The following is a 24945-nucleotide window of genomic DNA, read 5'->3' as shown; positions in this document are numbered from 1 at the left end:
GCAGACGAAAGACCTTTCTAATCATGTGAAATGCGTTGGAGTGTATGTTCAATAACTTTTTCAAGCAGCACTACCAGCGCTAGAAAGCGCTGCTGTTTGGGAATGCTGACAGTCAACTACATCTGTTCACACAAGCACAAACTTCTGGTGGATTTGGCTCATGTTCTTCAAATCCAGGATTTGCATTTACGGATTGTTAGTGGGTGGTTAAAGATGATGTTTATAGGAAATCTAGTCTATTCCCAAAATGAATTTGAAAGTACATTTGGGTATAGCACATGTGCCAAGCCTGTTGCTTACAGTCACATCTTAGTTATGAATGTTGTTAGCTCTGGGAAATCCTAGCAAGAAGAGAGGGTTGAAGAGGTCTGAGTGACCCTACAGCCATCAGGTAGGTAAGAGTAAACTGGATGATAAAATAATGTTGTAGAACATCTGACGTCTCAGAACTCAATGGAGTTGCTGCAAACGTAGTTAGGGAGTTTTACTTCACTGCTGAAGGAGGAGACTTTCAAAGGCACAAATGGCAGGTAGGCAGCAGCTCAAACTTAAGCTTCAGTAGGAGTTGGGTGCCTCATTCGGCATTGGTGAGGCCACATTTGGAGTATTGTGTCCAGTTTTGGGCCCCCCACTAAAAAAAGTATGTGGACAAGTTGGAGAGAGTCCAGCGGAGGGCAACAAAAATGATTAGGGGGCTGACGCACAAGACTTATGAGGAGAGGCTGAGGGAACTAGGCTTGTTTAGTCTGCAGAAGAGAAGACTGAGGGGGGATTTGATAGCAGCCTTTAACTACCTGAAAGGGGGTTCCAGGGAGGATGGAGCTAGGCTGTTCTCAGTGGTGGCAGATGACAGAACAAGGAGCAATGGTCTCAAGTTGCAGTGGGGGAGGTCTAGGTTGGACATTAGGAAAAAGTTTTTCCCTAGGAGGGTGGTAAAGCACTGAAATGGGTTGCCCAGGGAGGTGGAATCTCCATCCTTAGAGATTTTTAAGCTGTGGCTTGACATAGCCCTAGCTGGGAAGGTTTAGTCAGCGTTGGCCCTGCTTTGAGCAGGGGGTTGGACTAAATACTTCCTGAGCTCCCTTCCAACTCTCATCTAGGTTTCTGTGACTTTCGGTGACTGCACATCCCTGAGCCTCAGGCAGCTCGGGGCTCTTTGGTGAGTCAGGGGAGGGAGCTGCGGAGCTGCCATGTAGGGCCTCTTGGCATGGGAGGAGATGGGGCGTGGGGGGGTCTCTCCAAGCGGGAATTGCTGCAAGCTCGGTTCCTTGTTTGGAGGCTTAGATCTTCCCCGCCCCCACTGGAGTAACAATCCCCTGGAGGCTGTGGGGAGTGGCCCAGGCCAGGAAGCCTTCACCAGGGGCTGGCCAGGGCCTGTGTGGAGATGCCCTTGGGGTGGAGGTGAAATCTGGGCAGTGGGAACAGAGGGCTCAGTGCCTGCTCCCGGCCCATGGGGATTGCTGGGCGTGGGGTGAGCCCCCTGTAGCTGCAGGGTTTGGGTGCCAGGCTGAGCCAACCCTCACCCATGTGGCGCCCCCAGTTCTGCTTGGTGCTAGGGCTGTGTGTGGAATGTCAGCTTGCTCCTGACCCCTGGGGCGGAGGGTGGAAGATCCCCCTCTGCCTGGCTGCGTCTGCAGATGGTGCCTGCGGGGGGCCTGGCCCTTAGGCCGGAGAGCCTGGGGCTTGAGCCAGCCTGATTCAGCATGTGCCCTACCTGAGGGGATCAGGCTCTTCCCACAGAGAGCGGAAGGAAGCCTGAGAGCCCCTAACTAAAGCAGGGAAGAGACCAGAAGGGAACATAAGAGGTTGGGTGGGAAGTGGCCCAGCAGCCCTTGCTGTTCGGTACCAAGCCCTGGGCTGGAACCAGAGGTGGGAGGCACTGGGTTTCCCCCTGGCCGCAAGGAAGGGGGTGTGCTAGCCTGTCCCAGGGTTATAGAGCCTGGCAGGGCGGTTGCAGGCTGAGGACTAGCCCCCAAGGGGGTGGAAGGACTTGGTTTCTGCTAGAGACATTTTGGACAGTGGCAGGCCAAGAGGGGTGGATGTAAGAGGGTGACCTAGCTGGTGGGTGGCTTGTGAAGGTGGGGGGCAGGGCTCAGCAGCCTTGGGTCTCAATCCCACTTTGTAGTCTGTTCCTAGAGCTCCAGGGCTTCCGCTGGCCATCAGCGAGGGTCAGGAAGGGATTTTCCAGCCCCTTGCCCAGGTATTCTGGGTGGGGTTTTCAATCTCCTCCTGAAGCAGCAGGGCTGACACTGGGCGGGGGCTGGGGCTCTGCGGGGCATCCAGCATTCTCACTTTCGGGGGCTTGGCTGGCTGGTTCTTGCTCCCAGGGTCAGGGTCCAACCGATGGCCCCAGAGGGGCCGGCAAGGAATTTCCCCTGGGTCAGGTCGGCAGGGACTGTGGGTGTTTGTCGCCTTCCTCTGCAGCGGGTGGGTGGGTCACTTGCCAGGATGATCTGGGTGTATCTCTCTTAACCCTTCCTCTGCCATAGAGGGGGTCTCGGGTCAGGGGGAGCCTGTCCCCCTCATTCGCTGTCTGTGGCACACAGGACCAGTCTCCTGTGAGCTGTGGCTCTGTGGTCTCAGTCCAGTTGTTAGGCTCAGGGTGCGAGTGCTGGGTGGGGGTGGTGACTATGAGGTACTGCAGGTTGGACCAGAGGATCAAGGGGTCCCTTAAACTCCATGACCCAGCATACTGTGGGCAGGGGGTGCTAGAGAACAGCTATGCTGCACTTGGCCACAAGGGGGCACCTAGCTGCCCTGGACAGCCCAATGCAGCCTTAACTCTGAAACCTAATGTTTCCCTTTTCACTGCCGATCCGGCATGTAGCAAGGTCCAGCTATTCAGGGCTTGTGGGCATGGCTTGTGGTTGGGGGTAGGTTTGTGTGGAGCTCCTCCCTACGTTGACCCCAGCTTGGTGACATTACCCAATTTCAGAAACCCGTTCAAAACCCTTCTGAGAAGGAGCCCCTTCCCCATCCCTGCCCAGGCCTGAGTTTCAACATCACGGAAGCCATTGAATTGCTGGCAAGGCTGGGGCCCAGCTGCAGTGGGCTACGTGCCTGGTGGGTGTCTGTTGAGGAAGCCCTGCCCCTGCTGTCACTTGCCATCCAGGCCGTGTGGGTGTGCAGACAGCGTAGCTGAGTTGCAGCGACTGGGCTGGTCAGAAGCCCCTCTGGGAAGTAGGGGCAGCAGAGACAACCCCGGCCACTGCAAGGGGCTCTGTGCACCCTGTGCCGTGTTGCAGTGCCCCGGAGTGATGGCTGAGATGGTGCGCATCTCCCTCCTCGCCCCAGCCCAGCTGGGAGGGGTTGTGCACGGCAGGCCTGCTACGCCTTTGCACCACAAACTGTGGTTTGTCGCAGGAGGCAAGCAGCGCTTGCGGGGAGATGACTTCCTGCAACGGTGTCTCTGCTGCTTTCCCATGTAAAAAGGGTCAGAAAAGGCCACCAGCCCCACTAGCCCTCTGAAGCCGCAGCCAGAGCGAGCGACCAGCCACAGCTGATCCTTCTCCAGCTGGCTGTACTCGGGGCTCTGAGCTCTCCCCTTTGAGCGTGCGGGAATCGGAAGATCCCTGCTTCCTCCCAAAGTGGGGGCAGGTGTGAGAGGCCAGCCCCTGGCTTGGGAGAGCAAAGAGGCAAGCGAACAATTCAGACCCTGTCTTCCCCTGCTCCCCTCTTTGCCCTCCACCTTTGTGTGGCTAGGAAGGCTCCGCCCTTCTCCCCTCCCTTGCGTTCTTGACAAGGACGTGTGACCTGCCTGCCCACACTCCTGAGCTATACCCCTCTTTGCTGCCCTGCTGGCTCTGAGGTTTTCAAAACTTGGCCAGTGGTTCTGGGTGCCCCGTGCACCCACTGGCGGCCTGAGGCTGAGCAGTGCTTTAATGGCACCCATAGAAGCTGAAAGCAACCACAGGAGCTTCGGAAAGGTGATCAGAGGCTCCTCATACAGACTGCCCCAGCTACCCTTTAAGACGCAGAGTGCCCCGGCCCACCGAGCTGCGGGCAAGCCAAGGGGCAGCCGCTCTTTGTGGCAGGAGGGGTGAGCAGCAAAGCAAAAGGCTCAGGCGGCCAGCCACTATCAGGAAATCTTCTCCCGCCCCACTGGAGAGCTCAGCAGGGGGTGTGGAGCACGGCATGATCAGCCACTCAATGTCTGGTAAACCTACCAGGGCTGGAGTAGCAGGGGGCCGTGGGTGGGAATGGCACGTCATGGACAGAGCAGCATGGACGTGTGTATGAAGGGAACCCGGGCTAGGCGGGAGGCTGCGGGTCAGGATTTCAAGGCATCCGCAGAGTTATGTGTGGGGAGCCCAGGCATGTCATAGCAGGGGGTCTGCAGATCAGGACTGAGAAGCCCCAGCAGAGCAGGGGGAGACGGGAGATGGTGGGTTAGGAATCAGGCAGAAATGAGAAATAACTGTGTCCACACGTGCTGTGATTTCACATCCCCCCCCACCTTCCCTGCCCAGCCAAAGCAGTTTGTGGGCTGCCATCCCTGGTGTTTGGCTCCTGGACATGGCCCTGCCATCTCAGCTGCACGCCAGTCACTTTGGATGCAGTGCCGTGGCTGCTGGCGGGGCCGGTTTCGCTTCGCCCCACTTGCTTGCTGTGCTCGGGCAGGAAGAGGCAGGTGGGGGCGCGGAGCAGCGGTGCTGCCGGTTGGTGAGTAACCTCGTCGCTTCCTCTGAGCGGGGCCACTTTCGTTCTGACTGCAGGCTGAGCGAAACATGCTGCTTGGGTAACCCGTGCTGCTACCTGGGCCGCTCTCTGAGGCACCCCAGAGATGGCCCTCTCCCCAGGAGGGATCCCAGGCCACCTGCGAGGTAAGCAGCACCCTGTGTGGGCACGTGGAAGGGGGTGGGGGCCCGGCTTGCTCTCTCTGCCTGCTTGGTGTCTTCCTCCCTCCAGGGGGCTGGGCCGCAGGACTCCTGGGTTCTCTCCTGCTTCTGATGCTGACTGAACATTGGAAAGTCAGAGGGCCAGATGTGTCCATTCATTTTGGATGTCCCCCTTTGGGTCCGGCTCTTTGGAGGGGCTGACGGATCCTCTGGACTCTACCGAGATTTATGGGGTCTCAGCCCCTCTGACAACCAGGCAGTGGGTCCCAGCTGGGCACCCAGCAGCCGAGGCCTCCACAATCCACCACCGAGTTCCCGAAAACTGGGCCTTACCCTGTGCTCATTTCCCTGGCGTGTGTCTGTCTCTAATGCCTCAGCCGGGCTGCTCCAAAGTTTCTGGGAATCTTCTCAGCATCCATGGGCAAAGCCTGACTGGGTCTTCACCAGAATCAGAGAAACAGAAGGAAAAATCGGGTGCCAGAGGGGGGCTGATCCCTTAAAATTTCCTGGGGCTGGGAAGGATCTGGGAGAAGGAGAGAGGGAGGAAATTGGCGGAAGCTGTAGCAGTTTCAGCAGGGAAGAGAGAAATTTGCTGGCTGACTTCCCCAGGCTGGATAGCCAGGGCTGGAGGCCAGGGACCAGCATTGGGAGCTGCCTGCTGACTCTCAAGCCAGAGAGCTGGAGCCATGGGCCGGGGAGGCTGAGGGCCAGGGGAACAGGGGCAGGGACAAACCCGCGGCTTGTCTGAGATGAGTGGCTAAAGGAAGAGGGGGGGCTCCCCTGGGGAGGGTGATCTCCCAGCAGAGAGGCTGGCGGGAGGGCGGGGTGACACTTTCGCTGGAAGAGCAGGGCTGGCAGTCCTGGCAGAAGGTGCTGCCACATGGGATGTGCCGTGTCTGGGGAGTGGAGCCCGTGGGCCGGTACGGACTATACACACCGGGCAGGCTTGGGATGGGCAGGGATGATTTGCACTGTGTTTCTGTAATAAACCAGAGCCAGGGAGGGGTAGTGTTATGGCAAGAAAGTCCCGAGGGGGCTGGGAGGGAAAGCAGGTCTGTGACCCGGGCATGAGGGCATCCGGGGATGAGGGGGCGGCTGACAAAGGGGCACATGGAGCCCCTGATGCTGGGGTAGCAGACCCAACAGTGTCACTGCCTCGGTAACGGTGTGCAGAGCAAAGACCCCATGGCTTGCAGTCATTAGCACCGTTGCAGTAACAGCCTCCCAGCTCAGCTCTGCTGAGTCCCCCAGTGCAGCTGAAAAAGGCTGACGCCCTGATGGACTGCTCTCCCCGGCAGGAAGAAGAAAAATATGAATGGGGAGTGGGGTGGATGGACCCGGACCCCCCTAGGTGGGAGGCAGAGGGAGCCACATAGAGCCCTTGGCATGCAGGCGGGAGAACGGGGGCAGTGGTGGGGAGGGGAGCGGGTCATGGGGGGGTGGGACAGTCCCCAGCAGGGGGGACTGGTGGAATGGGGACACACACAGCCCTGGAGTCGGGGACAGGTGAAATAGGGGGGGAGCCGGACACAGCCCCTGACCCATGTCAAGGAACAGGCAGGAGAGGGACACGTACAGCCCCGGCATGGGGGACAAGTGAGATGGGGGGACACATAGCTCTGGCATGGGGGGGTGGTGTGACATAGGAGATGTGGTGGGGTGGAGAATAGATCCCTGAGGGATAACAAGACACCCCGGGAGTTGGGGGAGGGCACACACCTCCCCCGACAGGAGGGCTGGGTGCAGGGCACTTGGATGACAGATGCTACAAAGCGGCCCCCCTCCAGTATCTTGGTGCTGCATGCATAAAGGCCACAGTCGCTCCCAGCCATGCAGCTCTACCTCTGCGGTAGCCGGAGGAGCCATAGTTTAGCTCAACAGAGCCATGTTCCCCCCACAAGCAAGAACCTTAAAACTCCCCATCCCACACAGCCACCGAGCCAAGACCCTAAAGCCGGGCCATGGCAGCCCAGAGCCTACGGCAAACCAGCGAGACCAGAACAAAAAGGTCCCTTTTGCTGCTCTTTGTTAGCAGAGCCAGGCATGATGTCCGTTGCTGGAGGAGGTTGGCTGTGTGAACCATGGGGCCGTGGGTGTGATGGGCCCCCTCTGTACCCAGGTCCATGGCGGATGTATTCGTGTGCTAGTCCCCGCCCCCCCGACGTTCTAGCTCAGCCTGTAGAGATGGGTGTGTTTAGCTTTGGAGGTCCCTCTTCAGTCTCTGGTGTTGGCCAAGATGGTAGCTGGCACAGCTCCAGCCCTTCCAAATTTTCCTGGAAGCAGGTGGTGGCGAAGAGAAATCAGCCAGGGTGAGCTCTCACTTCATGTGGCAGGCCTTGGACATCTCCACTGCCTTGCGGTGGGAGCAGGAGAAGGGAACTGCAAACTGGTAGGCAAAGCCCTTTGCATATTTCGGGACTCCACATGAAAAGAGCCCAACTGCTGGGTTTCGACCTTGACCACTGTGTTCCAGACTTAGGAAACCAGCTGTATTGTGTGTGGTGTGTGACTGAGTGTGAGTAGCCACAGGCTGTGCATTTTGCAAGTGTCCCCATGTGGGCCAAACCAAGGAGACAATTGGTCAAGGCCTGGATTATCAAACAATTAGCAAGGTGATTCAGCTCATCAGGACAGTTAAGAGAGCCCATGGAGAGGGAGCAGGGGCGGGGGGCTGGAAAGAGGGTCCCTAGAAGCCCAGGATCTCAGAGAGGTGTGATCTCATCTCTCCCTTCCCCCATGTGTCTGGGGAGAAGCTAATTCAGACACTGACTGTGGAACAACAAGGTCACCGTGACCAAACGAGTTTCATGTGAGTGCAGTCATTCGGCTCAGGAAGATGTGGCTATGCAAGAACGTTTTCCATTTGTGATGTAAGCCAAGGTCTGACCAGACAGACAGCTCAAAACTCTGCACCTCCAACATCTCTGCGGGCAGATGTATGTTTACGTGACTTCCCTTTGGGATTGTCTCAGCCTGGGAAGTCGCCAAGGAATCTTGTGCCCAGCTCTGAGTATCTGGATGGAGTGGACTTAATTGTTGGGGATTTAGTGATTTGGGGCAAAAACGTTCAGGCCTCACAATGAGACACAGTGTAGTGAGCTGCAGTGTGACACGAGAAAGGTTTTAAACTGGATGGAAACAAACTCCTGGTTGCTCTGAGCAAGGACACAAGGTGATGAAGGCCTTCAACTGGACACAAGAAGGGTGGTGGTGATTGCACAAATGGAAAGGGGACAAGGAAGCCTCAAAGACCCCAGGAGAGTTAGGGGTCCTCAGGCAACATATCTGACCAGCACCAGGACATGAAGAAGAGGTTGAGACTGATACCGTGGTTTAGGGGATTTAGACTCATTAAAAGCAGTGTGTCTAAAACCTCTAGACCGCTTTGAAAAATTTCACCCTAGTCTTTTACCAGCACCACCAGGTGTTATCCTCCTATTATCCCCTCCATGAGCCCCCTGTAGTGAGGCACAGGGAATTCAGTTGCTGGCCAGAGAATGCAAAGCAGGGGCAGCTAGTGCTGGATGCAATGTGGATGGCATTTCACGGGGTGCTTTGGGGAGACCCAGTTTCTTTCACATGGGCTGCTGACAGGCTTCAGATGCATGCTCAGCCTCTTCATCTCAGCCAACTCATTTGATTTGTTGGTGTCTTTTCAGACAGCATCACCGCCTTGCTGGGGGCAAAGGAAATAGTCCTGGCCAAGCCTGTCCAGATGCAGGTCAAGTCCAAGTATGAAGACGACATCTTGGTATGTTCTGGTAACTCAGGAATTTCTGTGTCTGAGCTGATAATGCTCAGGCTTGGGTCTCGGAAATGTCCTGGACACGCAGGTGGGCAGCAGCTCTGCAGGTTAATTATATGCCCACATACTTGTTCTGATGTAATGTAACACCTGTAAAGTAAAAATGTCAGAGCAGGGGGTTAGAATGGAAACTGTTATGTGCCCTGAACTCCTGCTCCAGCGCTAATAGGATGTATAAATGCACAGCATTAGACTCTTGGTAATTACATTTACTCCTGTGCAGGTGTTAACTCCCTGGAGGGCGTACGTACTGCATGCGATGCTCCCTGCCAGGGTAAGTACTTTATCCCCATAGGACCTCATTGGGGGCTGACATGAGCTTCACTTTTCCCAGGGTCATTGAGCTTTTCTTGGAGCTGACAGCCTTTAAAAGCCAAATGGAGGGAGGAGATCTCTCGTGTGTGTCAGGGGGGACAACAGCTAATGCCTGGCAAAGCTAGGAAACTGCTCAGGCATTAATTTTCCAAGATACAACCCAGTCAACATTCAATCCCACAGCCAAAATGTGGTGAGAAGGCACCTAGAATGTGCGCAATTTGCCTCTAGTCCAAACTCACCCCCGGGGCCCCTTGGCTTTAGTAGCAGTAACACAACACAGACCTGGGCCTTTGCTTGGCTGTTCCTAGCCAAGCCCTTTCTGTCTCCCACCTTAGGTCCCTCTGCTTACTCACTCCCAGCCTCTGGCTGAAAGTAACAGGCAGCCCCTGCCATGTTGAGCCCGCAGTGCCCTTGTTACACTTATGAAATGAACAGCAGGATCTTGTTCAGGGGATAAGGCAGCGTGCTGTGTTTAGTATGAATACAAAAAAAGAAAAACATTTTAAAAAGCAATTGCCTAATACACACACACAGAGTTCTGCAGGAGAGATATAATTACCAGTCCCTTGTTGCCCGAGCTGAATTACTGGCCAGGTAATTCAGACCCGAGGGTGGAGCCAGGCTCTGTCGGTTGCGACGCTCCTTGGGGTATGCAGAACGAGCCCGAAGTCCAGGTTTCTTCTGTCTATTTTTATACTTATTCATTTTTATTTGGGTTTATGGATTTTGCCATGTCAGATAGTTTCCTTGTTTGATGTAATTATTAATTAGTTTGAAATTGCAAGTGTGACAGTCTTCTCATTATTCGTTTATTTTTATTTTACACTTTATTTTGTGTTTGTTTTTGGGTGTTAACTCCCCTGTTTTTCCCAGGGTCATCTTGATATTTGGCTATCTGGGTTGAAAAAGTTCTTTAAACAAAAGCATCTTCTCTCCTTCCTGCCATCTGCCCTTAAAGGCTGAGAACCACTATCTCAGCAATTATTTTTTGTCGTCTTATCTTAACAGACTTAAACTGCATTCACATTTTAGTTATACTTACTAGAAATTATTACATTTTTATTTTATTACATTAGTATATTATTTTATACTTACTTACTAACATAGTAAAATCCTTACACCTATACCAATTCTATTAATACCAATTTTACTAAAAGAAAATTAAAAAAATCTTATTTACCCTCTCATTGCTCCATGATTTACACATCAACTACATTCCTGATACACATTGGGCACTTTTTTTCACTTGTAAATTATTACAATCAGATTTTAAGATGTTCCCAAACATTCATTCATAAATGGTTACAAGCAGGGCCCCAATGTATCATATATGTTAAATCACAGAATGTTTAGACAGGATATTTCTACTTCAGTTAATTATTATAGTGGAGCCTGGGGTGACATGAACAAACAATCAATGTGTCCAGAACATCCCTATCTATAATGCCTAGTTTTGGATTTTTTTAGTGTGAGAATTAACTCTTAAGTTTCAAATACATGTTCATGGTCTGGACCTACTTTGGTTCAGGCCTACATCACAGTGCTGGGGCCTACACCCTCTCTGGTGCGGCAGGCAGGGTCCTTGCACCTGGCAGTGGGGTGGGAGGACGAGCAGCGCTGCAGTTATATTAAGTAAATTGCTGTAGCTGAACTTGCTGCTTCCTCTCCCCACCCGCTTCCTTTTTGGTGTCCTCCACTGTCCCATGGGGCTTTTGTCATCACAGCGTCTTTCTTTTCTGATCTGGACTCGCTTCCCATCTCTGGTTTCATCACCGTGTCTGACCTCCCTCATGAGAACTGCCCCACAGGAGTCCCTAGGGCCCAGCGTTTAGAAAAATGTCCCGCCTTCATTTAAAAAATTGTCAGCAACAGAGAGGCCACCGCAACCCTTGGTAGGTTGTTCCAATGCTTGATCACCCTCCCGGTTCGAAACTGACTCCTTATTTCTGGTCTGAATTTTTCTACCTCCAACTTCCAGCCACATTATTCTTTTGCTGCCAGCTTGAAGAGTCGGCTATCAAATCCTTGTTCCTCATAGACTGCGATCGCGTCACCCCTTCACCTTCTCTTCAGCAAGCTAATGAGGTTACGTGACGGACGGGGCTGCCGGAGATGGCCGGGGATTAGATGCCGTAACCCAGGAGGCCTTTCCAGGGCTTATGATCTCTAGAGGGACAGTCCCCAGGTTGTGAGTGAAGAGGTGCCAACGTGAGCTTGAGTCACCCTTCAAACACACAGGCATCAACAGCCCCATTATTAAATCACAGCCCTGTCCGGCTAGAAGGGACCTTGAGAAGTCATCTAGTTCAGCGCCCTGTGCTGAGGCAGGATCAAAGAAACCTAGACCAGCCTCTACAGGTGTTTGTCCCGCTTGCTCTTACATCTCCAATGATGAGGGTCCTACCACCTCCCTGGGACGCCTATTGCAGAACTTAACTATCTGGAGAGTTAGAAAGTTTTTTAACACCTAACCTACATCTCCCTTGCTGCAGGCGAAGCCCCACTGCCCTCACTGCAATGCACACAGAGAACAATTGAGCACTGTGCTTTTTATAACAGCCCTTAACATATTTGGAGACTGTTAGCAGGTCCCTGTCCTCAGTCGTTTCCTCCCAAGACTGGACATGGCCAGTTTTTCTTACCGGGTTTTCCTCATGGTCAGATTTTCTAAACCTTTTGTCATTTGCGTTGCTCTCCTGTGGACCCTCCGATTTGTCCACATCGTTCCTCAAGAGCGGCCCCCAGCACTCCCGCCGGGGGCTGCCCAGCGCCGCATAGAGCAGGACAGGTACCTCCGCGTCTCACCTGCGACACTCCCGTTCTCTCTTCGAGTGATTGCTCATATGCATTCCAATGTAGGTGTGTGCGCGCCCAGTGCACAGATTCCCGGAACCTTTTTCCCTAGCAAGCCCCGCAGGGCCAGCTCAGGCGCCCCCTGGAGTGCCGCGCTCATATCGCAGTATAAAGGGCGCTGCTGGCCCCGCGGGCCCCCAGTTCCTTCTTTCCGCCTGTGACGGTTGCTGGAACTATCGCCTCTTGCTGTGTGCAAGTAGCTCATTCCCTAGCCTTATTACTGTTCTTTAGAGTTTTCCTGTTGTTAAATAGTTGTTTTAGAGTTAGTAGTTAGTAGTTAGTGATAAGTAAAACCCCGGACGGGGTTTTTTCCTTGGAGTCATGCCGGGCTCTTCAGGCTTTAAGAACTGTGACTTGTGCGCTAAAGCCTTCCCGGTCAGTGACCCGCATGATCGTTGTCTCCGGTGCCTGGGTGAACAGCACCGACGAGACAAGTGCCGCATCTGCAAGTCCTTTAAGCCTCGGACCCAAAAGGAACGGGACGCGAGGCTAAAGGCGATCCTAATGGAGTCAGCGCTTCGACCAGCGTCCTAGCCTTCCCGGTCTCCGTCAGCACCGAGTGTGTCGTCGGTGCGGAGTGCCCCCCCACCGGCACCCTCTTCGGCACCAGGACTGGTTTCTAAGGGGCCGAAGAAGACGGCACGGCCCCTGGCCGCACCTAAAGACTCCCCCCGGCCACCGCAGAGCGGAGGGAGTAAGGAGACACCCCAGCCACGGGCCGTGGAGATCACTCCGGCCCCGGGGTCTCCGCGCGGGTTCCCTCCCCCGACTCCTGGGGGTGGGGGAGTGCACCTGCAAGGGCCGTCGACGCCGGAGGTGTTTACCGCGGCATGAGCCCTCATGGCCATGCCTACGCCTCCGTCCCCCCCTCGGCAGAGGGACAAGGGACCTGCGTCTCGGGGCAAACCTGCGCTGGGTGGTCCCGGTGGTTGGAGACGCTCTCAATCTCGGTCTCCTTCCAGACGGTCACGGAGGGTGGAGAGCGTCGGCTCCCCTCCGAGCTCCGACTCTATGTCGTCGAGCGACTCGGCACCGTGGCACCGTGGGCGGTCCCGAGTCCATCGCCGGAGCCGCTGCCGGTCCAGCTCTGACCTGAGCAGGGACAGTTTGTCGGGCTCACGAACTCCGGTACGGAGCCCATCCCGGCACCGATCCAGGTCGCTGTCCGTGACCTCAAGGGACGATGGCCCACACCCAGCGGCACCGGTACCCCGGGAGCTCCCGCCGGCACCGATGGGCCCGGCACCGATGGGCCCGGCACCGATGACTGGGAGGGAGGAGTCTCCTCAGCATCGCCATCGTCGGCACCGCTCACGATCTCGAGGGGGTAAGCGGCACCGCAAGTCATCTCGCCGTAGGGGCAGGTCCTCCACCTCGACGTCGTCCCCGGTCTCCTCTTATCGCCGGCACCGCAGACGTCGGCACCGGTCTACATCGTCTTCATCATCTGACCGTTCCACACGTCGACGGAGCAAGCGACGTATGGGAGGCTCAGGAGACAAGAGGGCCACGAGACATCAGCCGCCTCCCTTGCAAGCCCCTGGTTGGACACAGGCGCCTTGGCAGTGGCCATATTGGGGACCCTGGAATGCCCCTATGCCCCAGGGTTCGATATCAACACAATCGGTGGCGGGCCCTCCAATGCCCCCACTCCCTAAGGCTCAGGAGCGGGTTTCGGAGGAAGACTCTGACCCAGGGGAGGGGCCCTCCACAGCACCGTTACCCCTCTCCTCCTCCTCATCACCGGATGAGGCAGTGGCCAGAGATCACAGGGCCCCCCTGTTTGATTTCCGTGCCCACCAGGACCTTTTAAAAAGGGCTGCTGAGAACTTGGGCATGGAGTTCAGACTCATGTCTGAGGAGGAGGACCCCCTCTTTGGGCCCTCGAGTGCTGTCGGGCCATCTCGGGCAACTCTGCCGGTCCATGACAGGGTCATGAAGATTGCCAAGAATCTCTGGCAGACCCCTTCCTCTCTACCTTCCACATCTAAGGGGGTGGAGAGGAAATACTATGTTCCTAAAGAACCCTTCGAGTTCCTGTATAACCACCCCGCGCCGTGCTCTCTAGTGGTCGACGCGGCTAATCAGAGAGACCGCCAGGGGAACCAGGGGAATACTCCTAAGGACAAGGAAGGCTGAAAGCTAGACTTGTTTGGGAGGAAGATTTACTCTACTGCAGCGTTGCAGTTTAGAGTAGCAAACCACCAGGCCCTCTTTGGCAAATATAACAAAAATTTATGGGCCTCGATGCAAAGGTTTGCGTCCCACTTGCCTCCTGACCAAGAGGCGGATTTCGCCACGGTACTTCAGGAGGGGGCCGCGGTGGCAACCGCTGCATTACAGTCTGCTAGCGATGCAGCAGACACGGCTAGTAGAGCAATGGCCTCGGCGGTAGTTATGCGCCGATGTTCTTGGCTGCAGGCGTCTGGCCTAACTCAGGAGGTTCAACAGGCCATACAAGACTTGCCTTTCGATGGCTTAGGTCTTTTTTCAGAAAAGACAGACGAGAAGCTACACGCGCTTAAGGACTCCCGGGCCACCCTGAAGTCCCTTGGGTTGTATACCCCCCAGGCCTCAAGACGGCAGTCCAGGCCACAAGTCCAAAGGCAGCCGCCGCCCCCGCCTAGGCAGGCTCCTCGACCCGCCCAGCAGAGGAGAGGTCGCGAGCGCTACCGCGGTCCTGGCAGAGGAGGCCGTCAAGGGTCCTCTGCGGGGGGCCAACAAGGGCCGTCTAAAGGGGGTAATGGTAATAAACGTTTTTGACCCTGTGCAGGAGGGTAGCACTCTTCCTTCTCCCCGGGATCTAAACCGTCCGTTTGCAGACAGGCTTCGCTCCTTCCTTACAGAGTGGGAAGCCATTACTACGGACCGGTGGGTTCTAGAGGTGATCGCCAAAGGGTATACCCTCCAACTCACGGCCTTCCCCCCTGACGCCCCTCCTAGGCTGTCCCCCATTGGGGACCTTGCCCTGGTTCAACTCCTGGTACAGGAGATTGAGTTGCTCCTCACGCTGGGGGCGGTGGAGGAAGTCCCAGTGGCCGAGGAAGGTCGGGGTTTTTACTCGAGATATTTTTTAATCCCCAAGGCGAAAGGAGGCCTTAGGCTCATTCTGGACCTACGTTGTCTGAATAAGTATATCAGACGAATTAAATTCCGTATGGTTTCCCTCGCCACGATTATTCCGGTCCTAGACCCGGGGGATTGGTATGCTGCCCTAGATTTGAAGGACGCATACTTCCACATCTCCATATTGCCTGCCCATAGGAGATTCTTACGGTTCATGGTAGCTGGGCGACACTACCAGTTTCGGTCCTTACCTTTGGGCTCTCCTCAGCACCCAGGGTTTTCACTAAGTGTATGGCGGTGGTGGTGGCCCACCTGCGCCGCAGAGGGGTCCAAATCTTCCCTTATTTAGACGACTGGCTAATCAGGGGGAGGTCGAGGACTCATGTGAGAAATAGTCTGCTCCTCACCCGCGAGTTATGCACCAGACTGGGATTGCTTATTAATGAGCAAAAGTCCACACTCACTCCTGTACAATGTATAGAGTTTATTGGAGCCAGGTTGGATGCGGTACAGGCCAGAGCCTTCCTCCCTCAAACGAGGTTCGAGGCAATGGCGGCTATTATATCCAATCTCCACCGGTCCCCCACGACGACAGCCAGGCATTGCCTGCAGCTGCTGGGACATATGGCAGCTTCTACATATGTAGTGAGGCTGGCACGATTGAGGCTTATACCTCTCCAGACGTGGTTAGCTTCGGTGTATGTACCGAACAGGCATTCTCTAACTAGAGTGGTCATGGTTCCCCCACAGGTGCTGTCATCTCTCAATTGGTGGAGGGACCCAAGGGAAGTGATGATGGGCGTTCCCTTCAGAGAGTTTATCCCATCTGTGACGCTCATCACAGACGCATCCGATATGGGATGGGGAGCCCACATCTGTCGCAACCGGGGCACCCAAGGGCTGTGGTCACCGGAGGAGAGAGCTCTGCACATCAATGTACGCGAGCTCAGAGCGGTCCGGTTGGCCTGCAAAGCCTTCCTTCAGTTCCTGAAGGGCAGGGTGGTCCAAGTCCTCACGGACAATACGGCAGCCATGTTCTACGTGAACAGGCAGGGAGGGGCACGTTCCTCGGCTCTTTGCCAGGAAGCTATCCGACTGTGGGATTTTGCGGTGAGGCACGATTTTCACTTATCTGCCTCTCACCTCCCTGGGGTCAGGAACAGCGAGGCGGATCGCCTCAGCAGATCATTCTCACCCCGCCACGAATGGTCCTTGCACCAGGACATAGTGGCTTTAATCTTCCAAAGGTGGGGTGTTCCCCGTCTAGACCTGTTCGCTTCAGCCGGGAACAGGAAATGCCCGAGGTTCTGTACGCTCAGGGGTCGCGAACCGGGCTCGCTGTCCGATGCCTTCTTGATAGACTGGACGGGGGATCTGATGTACGCATTCCCCCCTATTCCGCTCCTGCCCCAAGTCCTTCTCAAAATCAAGAGGGACAGGGCGAACATCATACTGATCACTCCAGCTTGGCCGAGACAGCATTGTACAGTATGCTGCTCGACCTCTCCATCACCGAACCGATTCCGCTACCCAGACGGTGCGACCTGATCTCCCAGGACCACGGGAGATTGTTGCACCCCGACCTGGACTCCCTCCACCTCACTGCCTGGAGACTCTGTGGCTGACGGAGGGAGAGAGGGCCTGTTCCTTTCAGGTTCAGCAGGTCCTTCTGGGCAGCAGGAAACCGTCCACGCATGTAACGTATAGAGCTAAGTGGCGGAGGTTCTCGGGGTGGGCAGAATCGAGAGGGTTACATCCGAGCTTTTCACCCATACAGGCTATTTTAGAGTACCTGCTGCAGCTTAAACTGCAAGGCTTGGCCCTAGCTTCCCTCAAGGTACACCTAGCAGCCATTTCGGCTTTCCACCAGCCGATGGAAGGACGGTCCCTGTTCTCTCACCCCATGTCGGTGAGGTTCCTTAAGGGGGTGGAGAGGACTTTCCCTCAGGTGCGGGACCCAGTGCCACCCTGGGACCTCAATTTGGTCCTCAATAGACTGATGGGACACCCCTTTGAGCCCATGGCCACTTGCTCCCTTCTACTTTTATCGTGGAAGGTAGCCTTCCTGGTGGCCATCACCTCGGCCAGGAGGGTCTCCGAACTAAGGGCGTTGACCTCGGAGCCCCCCTACACAGTTTTTTACAAAGATAAGGTCCGGCTGAGACCTCACCCGGCTTTTATGCCTAAGGTGGTGTCTCAGTTCCACTGTAGTCAGGACATTTTCCTTCCTGTGTTCTTTCCAAAACCCCACGGTTCGGAGGAGGAAAGGAGAGGACATTCGCTGGATGTCAGATGAGCCTTGGCCTACTATATCGAGCGGACCAAGCCCTTCCGGAAGTCGACACAGCTATTCGTAGCTGTGGCAGACAGGATGAAAGGCTCTCCTGTCTCCACCCAGCGAATCTCCAACTGGATTACTGCCTGCATCAGAGCATGTTACGAGCAGGCAGGGGTACCCCTTCCAGGTGTGGTAAGAGCACACTCTACTAGGGCCCAGGCCTCTTCCGCAGCCTTCCTGGAGCGGGTTCCCCTGCAGGACATCTGCAGAGCAGCGACCTGGTCGTCGGTCCATACGTTCACGTCGCACTACGCCATCGTGGAGCAGGCAAGGGAAGATGCGGGGTTCGGCAGAGCCGTGCTGTCAAGAGCAGGTCACCGATAACTCCTACCCTTCTCCAAGGTATGGCTAATTAATCACCTACATTGGAATGCATATGAGCAATCACTCGAAGAGAGAAAACAAGGTTACTTACCAGTAACTGTTGTTCTTCGAGATGTGTTGCTCATATCCATTCCAAACCCAACCCCCGTCCCCACTGTCGGAGTTGGCAGAAAGAAGGGACTGGGGGCCCGCGGGGCCAGCAGCGCCCTTTATACCGCGATATGAGCACGGCACTCCAGGGGGCGCCTGAGCTGGCCCTGCGGGGCTTGCTAGGGAAAAAGGTTTCGGGAATCCGTGCACTGGGCACGCACACATCTACATTGGAATGGATATGAGCAACACATCTCGAAGAACAACAGTTACTGGTAAGTAACCTTGTTTTACTACAACCCAAAATGAGATTTGCCCCTTGCAGGGGCAGCGTTGCTCAGTGAGACCCCACACTCGGGCCTGCTCCTGGCCCGTCTGTAAAGCGCAGCTCCCACCCTCGCCCCACCCCAGAATCAACCCCTGCCCAGCTCTGCCCTGGCCCTTCCCATAAACCCTGGCAGATCCCAATGCTTTGCCTGGAGCTGGCCACTCCGGGACTGGCCTTCTTCACGCTGCAGAGTTCTTGGTCATTGCTGCAAGGATTTGGACTCCAGCCAACTCATTCTTTCAACCCACTGGCACTATACCGAGCTCCCAGTGAAAGCACCATTGAGCCCCCTACACACTTCCAGCTAAACGGGACTAGCGGGGGCAACCAGGGAAGCTGCTCTCGGCTAGCTCCGCTATTGGCTCTAGCACAGCTGACCTCGTGGGGGTGGGGAGAGGACATGCACTCTGCATGGCATAAAACTATCCAGGTGCACACCCTGCTAGTCCATTGACCATGCCGTCCTCTCATGGACCTGGGTTCCACCCTGCTTGGGACCCCTCTGAAGTTAACGACCCTGAATGCATCAGTGGATCAACCGCCAGCAGGTGAACGTTTCTCTGGAGAAGTTGGAATCCGGATAGGGCTAAGATGGAGCTTGGGGAGATGGTCGCTTCCTGGTCTGCTTGAAAAATGCTCTCAATCAGCACCTCGAAGATTGCTGGTTCTCTAGCGAAAGAGACGAAGGAGGGAGTGCTGGTGGAAACTGCAGCTGGCATAAACAAGGCGGCCGCGGCCAGGCCGTGCCTCTGTGAGCGCTCAGTGTCAACTCGGACACGCACAAGGCGTGCAAACACGAATCAGGGGGTTGATACAGCAGGGAGACCGGGCCGTGTGCCTGGAACACAACGCCCACCCTCCATTCAGGCAGCAGAGAGGGCCGGAGAGCGTCTTGTGCAGGCAGGGGCTGAAGAAGTGTTTGTTTCATTTTATTTTATTTTTTTCAAACATTCCGAGTTTCCCTCGCTCACACGTGACACAACTTTTCCCGGGGAGGAATCGGAGCAGGGACTAACAGGGAAAGCAAATCAATGCCGCCTGAAAGGGAGCTTGGAGAGGTTTGAACTGCCCTGTTCATCTTGCTGGCCAGTGATGGGCAACTCATCACGCTGACGCTGTTCTCTATGTCTTCGCTATCGAAGCGTGTGTGAGGGGGGGCGAGGGGAGAGATCGGCTCCCAGGATTCTCCCTTTTCTTGTGCTTTGCATCTTCTATGGCCCTCACCCCTTGATGGGGCACAAAGGACGCGGGGGTCCTGGCTGGAGGGGGGAATGGAAGGAGCTCAGCACTGCTCGTTGGTGTCTGGGCGTTGGGGTGCCCAGAGAGAAAGCGGGGCATGGACCCAGACTCCCCAGTGTTTAGGGCCCGGCTCCCAGGGGTGTGGTGCACCTGCCATGCCTGTCAGCTGCAGCTGGACCAGTGGGTGCTCCTGTGTCTTCTCGCTGGCCTGGGCCCCAACATGTTGCCCCACCCAGGAGACAGACTAGGCTCTGTCGCGGGGGGGGGGGGGCCTCAGGCTAGGTGGTTGGGAAGTAGGGGCTCCATTTGAGCTGGCTAGAAGAGATCAGGCTGACTTGGGGGGTTTGGGGGGAGGCTCAGCAGGGTGAGTGGGCTGGCACTGGGGCGGGTGAGGGCTGGGCAGAAGGGCAGGGCAGGGGCTCAGCCTGGGTAGCTCGCGTCCCGCTGCTGGCTGGGCAGGGGCAGGGGCAGGGGCTCTGGGGTTGGGGGCCAGGGGCGCTGTGCTGAGCTGGGCCCTCAGCAGCCTGTGTTGGTGGGTCATGGCCCACTCAGGTGGGAGCGGGGTTGGGAAGGACGCCGGCCATGGTCTGACCCTTCTCTCCCACCCCAGGTGCAGAGCAGCTTCAGCTTCCTGGAGGTGAGAGAGATCGCAATCCAGGAGCCTAGCCTGGTGAGTGTGACCCACAGTGACAGCGCCCCCCGCATTGGGACAGCCCCACCCCCACCCATTCCTCCATCCCTCCTTATCAGGACATCCCTATGACCAGGCAGCCCCGACTATTGGGGCTCTTCCTATAAAATCAGGACAACTGGTCACCCTAATCCCCAGAGACCCCAGCCTGGCAAGGACCTCCTGGGGAAGCCCCGCGCCCAGGCAGGTGGGACCCTGCTGCGGCTGGCTGGGTGCCCTCCCCGTGGGAGGGAGGAGAGTCTGCACACAGCCAACCCCTCCCTGCCATCCCGGTGCTCTGGGAGCTGACTAGCACCCTGGAGCCAGGGATGGAAAGGTGCAAAAATCCATCCCAAGAGAGCGTTCTCCCTAGTGCCACCAAATGAGCCTGTCCCTGCCCGTGAGCAGCCCTTGAAGGCGGCAGTGAGTAGCAGCCTCCCTTCTGTGCTGGGGAGGCGGGACCCCAAGATGCCAGGTGCTGTACAGACGCAGAACTAAGAGACAGTGGTGCAGGGGGAGGGTGTTGGACTTGGGGTATCTTGCAAATCATGTGACCATGGGGAAGTCACCTCCTCTCTCTGGGACTCTGTAAAAAGGGGAGGTAACATCTACTGAGCTCTTAAGATCTATGCTGGATGTGTATTCTTCTTTGCTGGCTGGCAAACAACTCACCCCCCACTGAAAAGCGGTTGTTAATATTTTCTAGTGCTGTTGCCATTAGGAGCTGGGGTACTAAAGCTGTGAGGTCTGAGTCACAAAGAGAAGCCTGTCTTTGTGTGTATCTGGGGATGATATTTTTCCAGTGGGACTGGACATGTGGTTGGAAGAAGTTATTTGTAGCTGTAAATTCAGTGGAACAAAGTGGGCCAATGCCTGTTGCAGATCATGGCAGCGTAAGATGTTTGGCAGGAAAATAAGAGCATTTGCAACTTTGTTCTTCTCTTCTTTCTCCTGTCAACAGCCTCTCCTGAGTTGCAAGGGCTTGGTGTATGTCAAGCACATTTAGATTACCCAGGGAGATCCAAATTTAGCTGAAGGGTGTTTTAAAACCTGGTAAAGCCTCTTACAGAGGAGATTATGTCTCTGGCAAAACTAAATGTTGACTGACCTGTAAAAGAGGCAATATAAGAAAATCCCATTCAAATACTTCGAATGAAGCCCCAGTCGGACTGTGTTGACCAGGATGGTTTTCAGTTTGTTTAATTGATTTAGATTTTGCTGCTGCTTTGAATACCCAGAGCCTGGAAATGGAAACAGAGTCTCTACTGTTTGTTGGAAATTATGTAGGCAATCCCTTTAGCAATCAGCTTGTGTTTGGAGAGAACATTGCATGTGGAGATGGGAAAGAGGAGATTTATTGCAAGAATCACACGTCCCATTAAAGAAGACTTTGCTAGAGAGGCTATGCAAAAGGCTGTCAGGAGTAAAAGAAGGAAGGGCTTGGTTGGATTGGAAAAGTATAGTTGGAACTAGAAGAGGTACGTGGTCAAACACAAGTTATTGGACTCTGTGCAGGGTGACATTTTGTGGCCAGTGTAACACAAGGGGTCAAATTAGTTGATCTAATGATCCCTTCTGGCTTTAAAGTCTGAAGAATTTACTGGACAAAATTCAGACCTGGGGTAAGCAAGTGCAATCTCAGTGCTGCAACTCTCTGACATTGGCCTATTCCCTCAGGCAACCCCACAGAAAAATAGCAGTTGACTTGTCTTATAAAGCTATCGTGAGAAGTTACCAGGTGTAAAATACTTGTCATGCTTCCCATGATGACTTGTGAAAAACAAATATGTTACTCGTCTATCAGACGCGTGTGTCCCACGCAGGGAGACTTTGGCAAAACTGGCATATGAGAATTGTGCTTTTCAAGATAAAATGTAAAATTTTTCTTTGTTTTTCACGTAGCTAATAATCATCTTACACATATTAGCTACAGGAGACTGGCTTGGATGATTTCCTCCTGATTTCCTGGGGTTACATTTTTCAGGGATTGCTCCATGCCTTTGGGGTTTGCTTCTATGAGTGAGTTCCTGGAATCGAGTCTCAAGGCCTGCAGAGAGCAGCAAGAGATTAATTTATTTGATTTAGTGCAGTCTTGTAAAATCCTCCTGCCCTGAGGGGCAAGTAAGTTATTTTGATGGGCCAATAAAATATGATTAACTGTTTTCTTTATTATCATGGCAAGGGATGGGGGTAAAGTGAGAAGATTTTTATGCCTGGGTTTGTACGTTTGCATGAGAAATTTGCCAAGCTGCTGTAGCATAAGGATGATTTAGCTGTTTATTTCCGGACGATACGGCTGCTACTTTATTTCTGATGCTGGTTTATTATGGAGGCCCCATCATTAAGGCTGAGTTGAGTTCTTCACTTAAAGCAGGGATTCAGACTGTTGGGTTATGTATGAAAAATCCTTGTCAAAATTTCAGCCTTTGCGCGTTGAGCGTGGAATGAATTTTCTCAGAATTTTGTCATTCCATTGATTAGGTCAAGAGTGAAAATTTAATCTAAAACCAGATCCTTTCATAAACATGGCACCCTTACCTGACTTTTTTATGTAGCCACTAACGTGCTTGGTAACAGAATAACGCAGACCGCAGATAGTGATACCAGCAGAGAGGAAATAAAGTCAGATGTGTCTTAAAATCAAATTTAATCTGGGACCACAAACCTATGGTTATTGTATGGTGTCACAGCAGGGCAGAGTTAAGGTTGTTTGGATGCCACAGTTGTGCATTTCTGTCCCTTAACCGGTTTGCATTTCTTTTAAATTTAGCCTTAACTTGGGATTTCCTGGGTTTTTAATACTTTGGTTTCGGAATACTTACAGTACTTGTAATACATTTTATGCCAAATTACTGTTTTCTCAGTCATTTTAAATGAGTGTTTGTTGAGAATAATAAGTAATAATGCTAAGGATATTTAGCACATGATAGCTGTCTATCTTAGCATATGGCTTAGTTCATTTGCTCCCTTTATGGGAGGATCTGAGGGGTTTTATGAAATTATCCTTTACCGGTTTCCTCAAATGCCATTTATCTCACCCCTCAGGCTGTCATAGATACAGACACATCGTCTTACACCTTCAGGCTCATGTCACTGGACGACTTGGAGCAGGTGGTTCTCCACGTCACCATGTCGCTTAAGAAGGTCTTTCCAGACTCTTCACCTGGGTAAGGCTGTTCATGAAATGTTTGCTTGATGGTTATAATGGGCCAGTCTACCTCATCACTGGTGGAGCTCTGCTGAGACTTTCTAGAGTTCTCCAACCATATACCCTTGCCATTGTGCTTGCACAGAATTTAAATTTGGGGCCAAATGTATGTGTATTCCAATGTCCCTTTTATATGAAGGCAGTGAGGGCTAGTGGATAGAGCTCTGGACTGGGGTCTATTTCTGGATCCACCACTGGCCTGCTGCGTGACCTTGGACAACTCACTTCCCCGCTCTGTGCCTCAGTTTCCCTATCTGTAAAATGGGGATAACGATAAGCTCACCCTTGTAAAGTGCTTTGAGATCTGCTGATGAAAAAGTGCCAGATAAGAGCAAGGTATTATTGATAAGAAAGAAAGCATGAGAGGCATGGAAAGTTACAAAGTAAATTCATATGAAGTTTTCCTATCTGAGTGAGCTCGCCTGTTTCTGGCCCATATAAAACAATAGGTAGGACTGAAGATGCTTTCTTCCTAGCACCCCCATTTCTTTACTTAACCAGCCGCTATTTTTCTTAGAAAACTGCTCAAAAACTATCCCCCCAATTTGGTCAAGAGAATTCGAAGGATCACGGACTCCCTGGAGGAAGTGCTACAGAATAACCAAGGACCCTGTGGTAATTCACCTTTGTTTTGTGCACATACATCACAGAAAAACAAAATTCTTGTACAGAACCCTCACACACCAAGCAGTGGGAGACTTAGCGGCTTGGGGCTGCAATTTTCAAAAGCTCCATCAATTTGAATGGAAGCAGAGCTTGGATGATGCGAAGCGCTTTTGGAAAAGTCCCCCCTTTGCTGTTCAGCAGTTGACAAAAATAATGGGGAGCCAACAGTGGTTCCCGCAGCCAGGTGCACCTTACGCCTGGTGCTTACTGCAGGAAACAGGAATCTGACCATGTGGGGCCACTCTGTCCGTTGTCGGAAGTTGAGGAAAATATTTACATGACAGTCCTGCAAACACATAAGTATTTTATTCCCAGGAGCAACCCCATTGAAGTCAGTTGCATGTATGAGGCAGGGTTCCTGTGGGAAAAAATAGCATGTGGCCATGTCATTGAAGACTATACCACGATTACATACAAGGGGTATCATTAAAGTTGCCCAGACAACCTTAATGCTGGCATTTCCTAACGTTTCAGCCTTAGCTTTGTAATCTTCATTTAAATATATTGCCATCTATTTTTATATAATTTCAATAAGAAAAGTTTGTAAATGGAATGGAGAGCACAGAATTCTGTGATCAAAAACATTTGCCTTTAAGTAAAGGATCTTTTAGCCTGAGAAGTTTGTGTATTGCAGATAATGTCTTGGTCTAGTAAGAGAGGTTAGATTACTTATCTTGATTTCTTCTTTCTCTGCGTTATTAACAAATCAGTAACAAACCCAGAGAGGCAATGATTCAGCATTGCGCTGGGAGAAGGGAGGATTTAACTTGACTTTTCATTCTAGCCCTCCCTCTTTTCTGGACCCCAAACTTTATTAGTTCTGTCCTTCCCCAAATGTCTCTTTCTCCTTCTGCATTTCCTCCATGGGCTGCTGCTAACGTTTCTTTCAATGTCACCTTCCATTTGCAGGTGGTTTTTCAGAGACATATGCTGCTTTATGTGATTACAACGGCTTTCCCTTCAGAGAGGAGATCCAGTGGGTAAGCTTGTATGCAAAACTGAAAGGAAGCAATTTCAGCAGGTCATTTTAAGGTCATAACAGTAGGGAAGTGATCAGATTATTTTTGTTCCTATCTGAAACAATACATGCAGCCTCTCCATCTGGTTAGAAACCACCTTTTGGGTTGTGTGCTATATATTTGTTGAAGCAACATTTGCCATCTTTGCTTGTAGTGGCATGTGCTTGTATGGTTGTCAGTGGC

General features: G+C 53.4%; 1 protein-coding gene across 1 annotated transcript in view; it reads left to right on the top strand.

The window, feature by feature from the left end:
* Nucleotides 1-4783: 4783 nt before the first annotated feature.
* Nucleotides 4784-24945, top strand: part of CARMIL2 (capping protein regulator and myosin 1 linker 2) — a 106336-nt gene continuing 86174 nt past the window's right edge. The window contains exons 1-7 of the mRNA XM_067534396.1: nucleotides 4784-4823; nucleotides 8498-8589; nucleotides 8867-8917; nucleotides 19810-19869; nucleotides 22915-23036; nucleotides 23595-23692; nucleotides 24653-24723. Coding sequence (XP_067390497.1) covers nucleotides 4784-4823; nucleotides 8498-8589; nucleotides 8867-8917; nucleotides 19810-19869; nucleotides 22915-23036; nucleotides 23595-23692; nucleotides 24653-24723 — 534 coding nt within the window. The remainder of the gene's footprint in view (nucleotides 4824-8497; nucleotides 8590-8866; nucleotides 8918-19809; nucleotides 19870-22914; nucleotides 23037-23594; nucleotides 23693-24652; nucleotides 24724-24945) is intronic.

This window comes from Emydura macquarii, unplaced genomic scaffold (assembly GCF_026122565.2).
Source record: "Emydura macquarii macquarii isolate MOO-44397 ecotype Brisbane River unplaced genomic scaffold, CSIRO-AGI_Emac_v2 contig_3401, whole genome shotgun sequence".
Lineage (NCBI taxonomy): Eukaryota > Metazoa > Chordata > Testudines > Chelidae > Emydura > Emydura macquarii.
Note: the sequence above shows the minus strand (reverse complement) of the source record. Positions and strands in the feature narration are given on the sequence as shown.